This window comes from Gossypium hirsutum, chromosome D07 (assembly GCF_007990345.1).
Source record: "Gossypium hirsutum isolate 1008001.06 chromosome D07, Gossypium_hirsutum_v2.1, whole genome shotgun sequence".
Taxonomy (NCBI): domain Eukaryota; kingdom Viridiplantae; phylum Streptophyta; class Magnoliopsida; order Malvales; family Malvaceae; genus Gossypium; species Gossypium hirsutum.
In genome coordinates, this window is record NC_053443.1 from 7,463,746 (window position 1) to 7,475,670 (window position 11,925).

Sequence of the window (11,925 nt, forward strand, 5' to 3'; positions counted from 1 at the left end):
TTATTGTTAGATAAAATATGTTAGCGAATAAAATAAATTAAATATAAATAAATATAAAATAATTTATATTTAATTTATCAAATATGAAAAACAATCAAAATTAAAATGAACAAGAGTTTAAATCAGAAGGAAAAATAGGGATTTTACGAAATGTTGAAGCCTGTGAAACATAGTTTCCTTAAGACAGATTCAGTCGCTCCTACTGTACTTGGAGAAACATTGGTCGAATGTCTCCCAAGATACAACAACAGCAGTGATCAAAATAGTAGCACCTCTACAATGATCAATGAACAAACTTTGCCTTTTTTTAATCACTGAAATATTGTAAAAATATGGAGAGGCAAAAGAAGAGTTTTGAAATGAAAAGAATTTCGGTATAAGAAATTATTTGAATGTAGGTTTAATCCTACAGAATACACAACCTTTTATAGGCATTTAGGATAGTCGAAAATTTGAAAATAACAATAAAATCTGCCATTAAGGAGCCAAAAATTCAAATTGATTTAAAAATCGAATCAAATCTGATACTGTCCATATATAAGCAGATAAATTCGTGTTGGACTTAATCCATAGGCCCATTTTGGCCGGAACCGGTTCGTACATTTCGTGTCACCTAGATCGTGCGGTGCCCCCCAACCTCATTAGGTTTGCACTTACATCCCCCCTGTGCACGAGGAAATGTTACAAGTTTAGTCATTCAACTATTTTTCAAGAGAGTTCACATATATAAACACATCTCACACTTGGTATTTTACCAATGTGGTATCTAAGCTTTTACTTTTCCTCAACAATATTTCCAAGTAGCTTACTTTGAGTATTAATTTCTCATTCATCACTTAACCATTTTTAGCATATGATATACTGTTGTAAAGGTCTCATGGAGTAGAATATAAAGCCATAATTTTATAATTCATCTCTTTACCTTTACCTATTGGAATATGCCTTAAAGTTCCCATAAAAGTAATTTTTCCAACACTTAATATATTAAGATATATACTATGTATGCATAAGTGAGGGTTACATTTCTCGTTGGGTTCGTACCCTAAAATATATAAAATATATGAATGCATATGATGGTCGGAGAAGGTTCATACCCTAAATTTGACAAGGAATTCACGACTTTTTTTTTCTAAGATTAGCTATTGAAATCCAATGGCTTACATATTTGAAATCTATATCGAATAGAAAAGGGTAAGAGAGGCTAAATTGATTTAGTTATGAAATTATTGTGAACAAACACAAGTATTTTGGGAGTTCTTTTGTTGGACAAAGTCATCTTACCTAATTTTATTTTGATCTACTCTCATTGCATTAATTGTTATGCAAGATTTCAACAAGAGAGGAGAATATAGTGAGAAGTTTGAGACAGTTCACCTGTGTAGAGCGGAGAGTTGTCAGTGATTGATATGAAAGGGAGAAGAAGTGGACAAATCCTATGATGTTAGGAGCCCAAAAATAATGTATGGTGGCGGAAAACATGAAAAACCTCCTTAAGTTGATATTTATGTATAACAATATTTAACGTAACTTAGATTGGATCAATTCAATTTAAACTTAAATAAAATTAATTTAACAATGTAAATTCCAGTAAATATGAAAGCATATTTAAAAACTTGTATTTAAAATTTTTATAATTAAATTTAAATAAAATAATTTTACTATTATTTAAATACAATTCAACAATATTTTTTATAGAAAAGTTGAACTAATTTAAATTATTAAGAATCTGTCGTAAATTCAAACTATTTTAAATCGAACCTATGAGATCATGGACGGGACAATGTCAGAACTGCCAAGCAACCGAGGCATAAGCATCCGTTATACAATTATTATTTTTTGAAATCATATACAATTATTTATTTAGTTAGGCATAATTGTAAATTTAGTCCTTAATTTTTATATCTTTATCAATTTGATCCGTATCTTTTTAGATAGATTTGACCTCAACTTTTTTTAAAAATATTAATATTTTAAAAAGAGTCACTTTTTAAAGAAAAATACTGATTAAAACATAAAAAATTTAAACATAATATCTTGTATAGTAATCCACATTTACTTCATGCTTTTTTTTTCTTTTGAATTTTTATGAACTTTTTATTTTTTCGAAAATTTTTTTATAGTTTTAAAATTTTTTGTTGACATAACATATAAAAAAATAGTAGATTATTATCCAAAGTTTTATACCAATATTGTTAAAATTGATGTTATAGTAGTATTTTTATTTAAAACGACTTAACAGTTGTTGAGAAGTTAATAGTAAAATTTAGCTAAAAAGGACCAAGTTGATAAAAATGTAAGTATTGAGAGCTAAAATGGTATTTTGCCTCTTTAGTTATTATTATCGAACACTAGTATTCTTTTCCTTTCTAAAATTTTTTGCTCTTACGTGCCATGGCAGGCTTGAGAGAATTGCAGGCCAAAAACCAATAATTCAATACCGACCCCCACACCCCCCCCCAAGAAAAAAGCTGAAGAGAAAAACGAAAAATAGTAACTATAAGAAAAATAAAACGATGGGCAGAGTTGAAGAAAAAAAGCGATGTAAATTTTTTAGGCATTTGAAGCTTTAATGTGGAATGGGGCCATGGAATCCAAGGCCAACAACAGAGATCGGTGCGGTTGCTCTTCTTCTTCGTCGATCTGTAAGTTCTTTGTTTTTTCTTTGAATCTCTTCTCCGGTTTTGACCGACTCAATTAAAATTTGAATCTCAGTTTTGTTAAGGTTTTCTAGTCAATTTCTAGGGTTTTGGGTTGGAGCCCTGGATCTTGTCATCCTTAGATTTGATTCACTAGATTGGGAATTTCTCTAGGTCTGCGAAAATGTACCAATATTATGTTTTCTTTTTCGGAATCAGGAGTAGATTTTTAAAGAGGGAAAAAGGAATACTTTACACTTCAGTAGTAAGGAAAAAAAAAGAATGAGAAATATCGGATTCGGATTTGTACTTCTTAGTAATTGAAGTTAAAACAAGTAGGTAATGCCAGTTAAGAAAAAAATCACCGCTACCCTTATTTTCTAGTTAATAGTAGCAGTTTTGTTTTCTTGGATTTGCAATTGTTATTTAACCTTGATTCAGTTATTATTATTAGGAACTAGGCCATTACTATAAAAGAAAACCAAAAAAGAAATCAAATTTCACCTGGCAGCCCAAGAAAATAAAATGCTAGATGGATATTCCAGGTTCTGTTTTTTTTCTTTTCGGCTACTTTTCTTATATTTGAATTTGTAGGAAATGGAGAAAACTGAATGTTTCAAAATTTATTGATTTCTTCTCCTAAGCTTGTTTTCTTAATGTGAAAAGAGCATTCGAAGCTGGCATTTTTGTTCAACTTCGTTTCTGACTTAAAATAAATAAACTGTTTGTCTCTTTTGGTTGGGTATTTCAGGTTCAGTAACTTATTGCTTCTAGTCCCTGCATATAGATCTATAGCACTTCATAATGACGGAACCAAGCTCAGTAGACGTGATTTTGGACTTTCTGAGGAGAAATCACTTTACTAGAGCTGAGGCGGCTTTGCGTAGTGAACTCGGTAACCGACCTGATTTGAATGGATTCCTTCAGAAACTTACCCTTGAAGAAAAGGACTCTGGCAAGGTTCTAGAAGAAGAAAAGGGGAAAAAAACAGTGGGTGAAAGTCATGGGTTAGGTTCTCAAAACAGTGGTGAGGTTTCTAAGGAACTTATAATAAAAGAGATAGAGTGTGGGGCTGGCAGAAATGGGTCTGAAAGCAAATCGAGAAATGCTGTTTCTACTGGGGAGCATAATAAACCTAATGAAGCAAAAGTGATAAGTGATAAGAGTTTCACTTTCTCTAAAAATTCAGAGGAGACTGTACTTAATTTGCAGTCAAGGAACTTAAATACTACCAATCACTTTGATCTATACAAAAATGGTGGTTTTGATAATCGCACTAGCTTTTTGGAGCTAGAGAAACAAGACCTGTCAAGATGTGGTACAGCTGAAGCTTCTGAAACAGATAAAGGTAATGTTAAGTATGGAGAAGAGATTATGTTTCCAGGTGAAGTCAAAAGTTCATGGCTTCGGAATACTAGCAAAGCTAATGTAGATTCCAAGTATGATAAGTTTCATGCCAGTGAAACTAAGGAGCTTGATCAGCATTATAAGACAACCAGTGCATACTTGATGGAAAACTTTGCTGATAATAGCAGATGGTCTAGAACTGAGGAACCCGCTAGTGCGTCTTCAGAGATATGGAAAAATTGTTCTGTTAAGACTGTTTTCCCATTCCCTGAGGGGGATGTTTCTATCAGATATGATGTTGTTAATACTTCAGAAAAGAGAGAAGGGAAACAGAAGGCATGTGCACCTGATGTTAGGGCAGCAATTAAGGAACAGGTAGATGAGGTTGGAAGGGCTCTATTCTTTGGGAAGTCTCAAGGAGCTGCTCAGCAAAAAGGAAAAAATGGGTTAGTCGTCCCTCTTGCATCTGAAAATCCAAAGGAAGAGTTTCCTAGGTTGCCACCAGTTAAACTCAAGTCGGAGGAGAAGTCGTTGAATGTCAATTGGGAGGAAAAATATGAGCGTGATGTCCCAGGTGCAAAGCTCACTAGTGCTGACAATGCATTCCTTATAGGGTCCTATCTGGACGTTCCCATTGGGCAAGAGATAAGCTCTTCAGGTTGGTTCATATAACTATGTGGTTATTCGATGAATACTTACAGTGATAGTTGATTTTATTTAAATTAATGATTGCAATTAGCTAATTGTCCGAACTTCTAATGTTTCTACTTTTTCCTTTTCATTTTATTATATGTGCTGGTAAGATAAATATGAATTTTCTGTCTGTGTCTATATGTATGCATTGTCTAGACTTTAAGACATGTCCAATTTGTTGTAGTAAAGTCTTTCTTAACTTGAAAAGATTCCATCTGGCAGTTGGTGGGTTAAAACATTCCACAATGTTATTTAAATACATTTTAGATATTTGTTACTTTCAGGTTAAGCTGTCTTCATGCTATATATTCCTTTTCCTTTTACTTCTTTAGTTATGCCTTTGTTCGCATAAACTAATCCCTAATATTTGTTATAGAAACCAGAAAAAAATGATGATTTGAAAGTAAACACAAAAGCTTAGAAACATCTTCTCACTTGAGTTTTGCAAAGAGGAGTTCAACCCATCATCCCAGCATCCCAGCCTCTGAAAACGATTTTTAATAAGCTACAGAAGTACTTCTCACTAGAGAAATGACAAATTCAGGTTTCAGACCTCACAGAAACTAACACTATGTTTGGATTAAAAGTAGTGAAGGAAAAGAAAGGAAAAGTAAAAGAGTGGAAAGCTAAAGAAAGTAAATGATTACATTTATCTTGTTTGGATAACTAAAATTAATGAAAGAAAGTAAAGTAATTTTAATAATTTTTGTTTGGATAAACAATGGAAAGGAAAGGAAAGGAATAATTATAATAAATTTTTACAATTATAACCTTTTTATAAAACTATTTATAAAAGAAATAGAGGAGAAAAAAGACACTCTACATCTTAAAATTTTGTTTTGCTTTCATTTCCCTAGCTTTCCCCCCAAATTCGGCTAAGTAAAAAATTTTAACTTTTAAGGGAAAGCAAGGGATACTCAATGCCCCTCACTTTCCATAGCTTAAATTATCAAGTCTATCCAAACAATGGAAAGCATGACCCTTTCCCTTACTTTCCTTTCCTTTCCCAACCTCCAATCCAAACATAGGCTAAGTATCAATTCATTTTAGAGGACAGATATATTCAATAATAATTTAAGAGTGGCTGTATTTGGAGTATTGCACTAATGCTGAACTTGCTAATTTACTAAGATTCTATGCCGGAAAAGTTAAATTCAATTTGATGTCAAGTAGTCTTGCTACTATCTAGTGTAAACATATAGGGTGAATGACTGTGGTTAATCTTCTTCCTTGATTATATATATCATCCCACAACTAAAACTTCTAACTCAAATATTAAATCTTTTGGACAGCCATTAAAAAAATTATAGCCAATTGCTGTAGGATAATAAGGGAACAATAGTCTAATTTCTCCTCTCCAAACTCTAATTTGATTTTCATGCTTAATCTTTTTCACTTTAGCCCTTTATGTTCATAAAAGGGATTCAACTTGTGGCATTCTCTGGTTCCCTAGAGTAGGATGCTAAGTTTTCTTTGTCTGGACCTGAATAAAGTTCATAACTATCGATGATGCTTTTGTTTAGAGCAGTTGGTTATTTCTCTTTTAACTCTGCTGAGTAAAGCTTGTAAATCCATTTTATGATGATCCAGGTGGAAAAAGGAATGCTGGAGGTAGTTGGCTCTCTGTGAGTCAGGGCATTGCAGAAGATGCATCTGATCTGGTTTCTGGTTTTGCTACTATTGGTGATGGATTGAGTGAACCTGTCGATTATGCAAATGAGTATTGGGACTCTGATGAATATGATGATGATGATGATGTTGGTTACATGAGGCAACCTATCGAGGATGAAGCCTGGTTTCTAGCTCATGAAATTGATTATCCTAGTGACAATGAGAAGGGAACTGGGCATGCCAGTATTCCTGATCCACAAGAAAGAAGTCAAACCAAGGATGAAGAAGATGATCAATCATTTGCGGAGGATGATTCTTACTTCTCTGGTGAACATTATATCCAGGCAAAGAATGTTGAACCTGTTGCAGCTTCTGATGATCCTATAGGGCTGTCTGGAACTGAAATGAATAGCAGGACCCGTGAGAATGATTTAATTGCCCAATATGATGGGCAGTTAATGGATGAAGGGGAGCTTAATTTGATTCGCTCTGAACCTGTTTGGCAGGGATTTGTCACTAAGAGAAATGACCTTATCATGCTAGAGGATGGGAAAGTTCTTAACGAGTGTGGGAGATCTCGGCTGGATGATATATATATAGATGATGAACAGCATGGTTCAGTTAGGTCTATTGGTGTGGGAATCAACAGTGATGCTGCTGATATTGGCAGTGAAGTACGTGAAAGTTTAGTTGGAGAAAGTAGTGAAGGGGATTTTGAATATTTTCATGATCACGATGTTGTTGGAGGGTCTAGACAAAGTCATCATGAGCAAGACAGGAAAAATATTGATAAATCAATTAGGGATAAAAGGAAAACTGGAAAAAATGATACAAATAAGTATGTTACTGGGAATGATAAAGGTCTGACTTGCCAGGTGAAGAATCTTGCAGATAGGGGATTTTCTTTTCCCCCTCCACTAAGAGATGGGCAGTCGGTGCAGGCTGGTTCTAGTAAGTCTCAATGGTCAAGTAATTGTAATGCAGCTGGTGATGAACATGATTGTTTGAGTGCTTTGATGGGGTCTGATGATATGCTTGCTACATGGAGACGAAAAAGCAGTGATTCTTCAGCCGGAAAATGTTCTAGGGATGAAAACAATGGCAATGCTGTAATATCTGCAAATTCCAGTCCTTCTAGTCTATCTAATTATTGTTATGATGAACAAGAGCAGACAAAGATAAAAAAAGGGAAAACTAGTGGTGTGAGAGAAGATCCTGGGATCTCACTTGAGGATGAAGAGGTTGCTGCTGTCCAAGAGCAAGTGAGGCAAATTAAAGTGCAGGAGGAGGAATTTGAGACCTTCAACCTGAAGATTGTGCATAGGAAAAACAGGCATGTTTTTCAAAATTTCAATGATGCATAAATGGTGTGATGTATCTCCATGAACTCTGCTTGAGGTTGGAGAGACAAAGCTGGTTGCAAGCTCCCTCTTTTAGTTTTCTGACTGACAAGAGTTTTAGATTAATGTTTTTATGCACCATAGCATTTAACTAATTTGTGTCTCGTTGTTGACTACTACTCCTTTACCAAGTATTTAGCAAGCTCATGTTTTGTTTCTTAGCTTAAATTTTACCCAGTTCACCGTTTGGCAGTTGAAACTAGTTTTCTTTCACTTATTTGTCCTGTTATTAATTTTTAATGTGATGTTTAACTTGTAAGATGATGATTGACTTATAACTTGATCACTAAATGATTGCTATTGATTGATAGCAATTATCGTTGGACCACACACACACCCCCAAAAAGAAAGAAGCTTCTTGAATATTCATAGATGTAGCTATTTGTTATCGATGGCACTAACATCTAAATAGCTAAATTTCTACTGCTTTTACAACCTATGGCATATCTTCTTAATCTTTTCTACTTGCTTGAATATTCATAGATGTAGCTATTTGTTATCGATGGCACTAACATCTAAATATCTAAATTTCTACTGCTTTTACAACCTATGGCATATCTTCTTAATCTTTTCTACTTGCTTGAAATATTTCCCTAGTATGGTTTATACTGTAGAGTTCTTACAAACAGACTAACTTAGTTATGCCCTCTTTTTGCTTTTCAGAACTGGATTTGAGGAGGACAAGAATTTCCATGTTGTTTTGAACTCTGTTATAGCTGGGCGCTATCATGTCACCGAGTATCTTGGATCAGCTGCTTTTAGTAAAGCTATACAAGCACATGACCTACACACTGGCATGGATGTCTGTGTCAAAATTATAAAGAACAACAAGGATTTTTTTGATCAAAGCCTTGATGAAATTAAGCTTCTCAAGTATGTTAACAAACATGATCCAGCTGATAAGCATCACCTTCTCCGATTGTATGATTACTTTTACTACCGAGTAAGAAAATGCTGGCCAATAACTGTCTTATTCCTTGTACATGCTTTTTAATGTTCCTAGATACTGGCTACTTCCTTTTCTTATTATTTTATAGTTTTTATTTTATATTCTTTACCATTGGTTAGATGTTTGCAAGTTTGTTGATACATACATTTACATGTTTAGTTTTTATTTTATAGTTTTTATTTTATATCTTCTAGTCCTAATTCTTTCACGTTCCTATTGATACATACATTTAATGCGGAAATTTTTCTAAACAAATCTGGCTCCCAGAGGCAAATGGTTATATTTGTTGAAGTTCAAGTTGGCATGTTATAACTGCTTTCTCTGATAGTGAAATTAAAATTTTTATCTTTGGGCTAATGCATCATAGTGTCCTGTACATACTCAAGAATGCATGTTGAATTGAGTAGCAGCTGACTGTTCTTTATTTTCCAGGAGCATTTGCTAATAGTGTGTGAACTTCTCAAGGCAAACTTATACGAGTTTCATAAATTTAATAGGGAATCAGGTGGAGAAGTCTACTTCACAATGCCAAGATTGCAGGTTTGGAAAGCTGTTTTCTTCAGAAGAGCATCTAGTCTATGTCTTGCCATTACTTAATCTTCTTTTAAATTCTTCTGTGCAGTCAATTACCATTCAGTGTTTGGAGGCTCTTCAGTTTTTGCACAGCCTTGGCCTAGTACATTGTGATCTGAAACCGGAAAATATCTTAGTGAAAAGCTATAGTAGATGTGAGGTGAAGGTCATTGATCTTGGGAGCAGTTGTTTTGAGACGGATCATTTATGCTCCTATGTTCAATCCAGGTCCTATCGGGCTCCAGAGGTTATCCTAGGGCTTCAATATGATAAGAAGATTGATATTTGGTCACTTGGCTGCATCTTGGCTGAACTTTGTACTGGCAATGTAAGTATTGGTCTTCTTTAGACATTAATTAGTATTTGCTTCTTATGAATCATGCTATGATATGTGGTTTTCTACCACCTAATTTTTTTTTCATTGTTTCTTTTACTACTTTGGAGAAAAAGTATTATAAACAAAAAAGCTTGGGAATATCATGCATTTGAACAAATCATTAAATTCGATGGAAAAAAGACTCGACTGAACATGATTTAGGTTTGAAGTGAACTCACTGGTTCTGAAACTGAAAAAATTAAAACAAGAAGAGGAATAAAATATTGTTCAATTTTATGACCTCTTTGTAATTGCATTTGGTGATGTCCTCATCCATAAATGCTGGATGGATTAAATTTTGGAACTTTACTATTTGCAAGTCTCTGGTTAAAAAAATTCAGGAAGACTAGTTGCTTGAGTTGTTAAAGTGAAGATATGTAAGTTGCCTGACATAAGTTGTGGCACAAACTTGACCAAAAGAAAATGTTTCTTATGTTGTGGTATCGAGATCTATTTCGTTCATTCATTTCATTGACTTATATGTTATTCGGACTTGTCATTTTCTTGAAGTACCCATGTTCATAACCCATGCTAGATACAATTTTAGACATAGGTTTGAAGATATGATCCGCTATATACTGGAAAAAAAGAAAAAAATTGAACATATCCGTATCAGTTACATACTCGCATGTGGCATACCCTAGGACAATCAATATAGTTGGTTTGTGTACTGACAACTTTGATTGATTTCTTTATTTAATTTTACCGGTATTCTTTCATTGTGATACATATGTATATATGTGTATATGAAATATGGATAATATTCTCGGAGAATTATTTTCCCCTTCTGTTCTATTTCTCTCTAGCCTCAAGTGTAGGATATATTCATTACCGTTTATAATTTATCGATTTTATTGCTACACCTGTCTATGAATGCTTGGTACAATTTGATCTCAATTTGATGGTGTAGGTCCTGTTCCAAAATGATTCACCTGCGACATTACTTGCGAGGGTAATTGGAATCATAGGTCCCATTGAACAAGGCATGCTTGCAAAAGGACGGGATACATACAAATATTTTACCAAGAATCACATGCTTTATGAACGTAATCAGGTCCATATTTTCTAATTTTTTACTTGTTGGTTAAAAGTAGTTTATTCTGGACATTGCTTCCCACTTGAATGTAGTTTTCGTGCTAATGCATTTGGGTTTAAAAGTGGTGTGTATTTGCCAATATCTCAGGAGACCAACAGACTAGAATATCTGATACCCAAGAAGACATCGCTGAGGCATCGATTGCCTATGGGGGACCAGGGCTTTATCGATTTTGTTGCTCATTTGCTTGAAGTAAACCCAAAGAAGCGCCCTTCTGCATCAGAGGCTCTGAAGCATCCATGGCTATCATACCCATATGAGCCGATATCAGCTTGAGTTGCATGCAGATTTGCTTGACTCTTATTGACTGGGGAAGGTGTATTTTATTACTGGCTCGGAGTTGGTTTTGATCTATTTGAAGTCATCACTGTCAGCCCCCTTCACATGCCTGCAAAATGCAATTGAAAGGTGTGTTTGATTTTGTTTGGTTATAAATATTTATGTTTTTATTTCCTTTCCCCCCATATTAAAGTAGTACTTAATTCAACACTATGAAGGATGTAATTTTGAAACGGTGTATCCTGAAGAGGTTTCCTTCATCAACGAGGTGGAAGGGGAATCTGATCTTGTTGTACATGGTGTGATAATTCTTTTAGAATTAGATTGTGAAATAGTTTTTTGTTTTGTTTTTTTTTTCTGCTTCACTGCACTATTTCATCAATCAAACCTGCAACCCCAAGTTAGTTTTTCTCACACTGCTGCATTCAGTGTACTTTCATTGCTGCTTCCTACATCTTCGCATTTTATTAAGGTTGGCATCACCATTGTGTGTTTATATACACACACGCATATATCATCTATAAAACCAAGGAACATAGCAGTACTGTAGAAGTGTGGCTTTACGTTCCTTTTCTCGTTTGGGTTGGGTTGGGTTGGGTTGGAACCAGAGAAAAATAATAATTATCTGTCAATCTTTATACTTTTCAAACTTTTAAAATTTAGTCTTTTTACTTTATTTAATGAACAAATTGTTAATTGATATTTATTAATTTTGAAACTTCATTTTTAATTAAAACATTTGATTATAAAATGTCGCATAAAGGGGCTGCTAATTTAATTGTAAATTTTAAATTAGTCAAATAGAGGAATCTAAAAGAGTGGAGAGATGAGAGAATTTAACTCAAAAGAGAAAAATAGAAAGAGATTAAAAAATGTTTCTATATAGTCTAAATTTTTTTTATGTACTCATTGTACGAATGATACGTTAGGTTGAACTCAAGTTGAATTAATTTTGAATCTGTTTG

The 11,925-nt window shown here is 33.9% G+C and overlaps 1 protein-coding gene across 2 annotated transcripts; it reads left to right on the plus strand.

Annotated features, from left to right (window-relative positions):
- The first annotated feature begins 2,322 nt into the window (after positions 1 to 2,322).
- LOC107953321 (uncharacterized) lies at positions 2,323 to 11,292 on the plus strand. 2 transcript variants are annotated; one of them, XR_001699181.2, is made up of 9 exons: positions 2,390 to 2,642; positions 3,388 to 4,641; positions 6,267 to 7,620; positions 8,351 to 8,630; positions 9,069 to 9,176; positions 9,259 to 9,537; positions 10,496 to 10,639; positions 10,769 to 11,089; positions 11,179 to 11,292. XR_001699181.2 is itself a non-coding variant. In XM_016888593.2 (8 exons), the coding sequence occupies exons 2-8, from the start codon at positions 3,441 to 3,443 to the stop codon at positions 10,955 to 10,957; spliced, it is 3,555 nt and encodes a 1,184-aa protein (XP_016744082.2). In that variant the 5' UTR covers positions 2,323 to 2,642; positions 3,388 to 3,440; the 3' UTR covers positions 10,958 to 11,292. The 2 variants fall into 2 exon arrangements, 1 of the variants encoding a protein (XP_016744082.2); XM_016888593.2 differs by having other exon boundaries at positions 2,323 to 2,642; positions 10,769 to 11,292.
- The last annotated feature ends 633 nt before the right edge of the window (positions 11,293 to 11,925 follow it).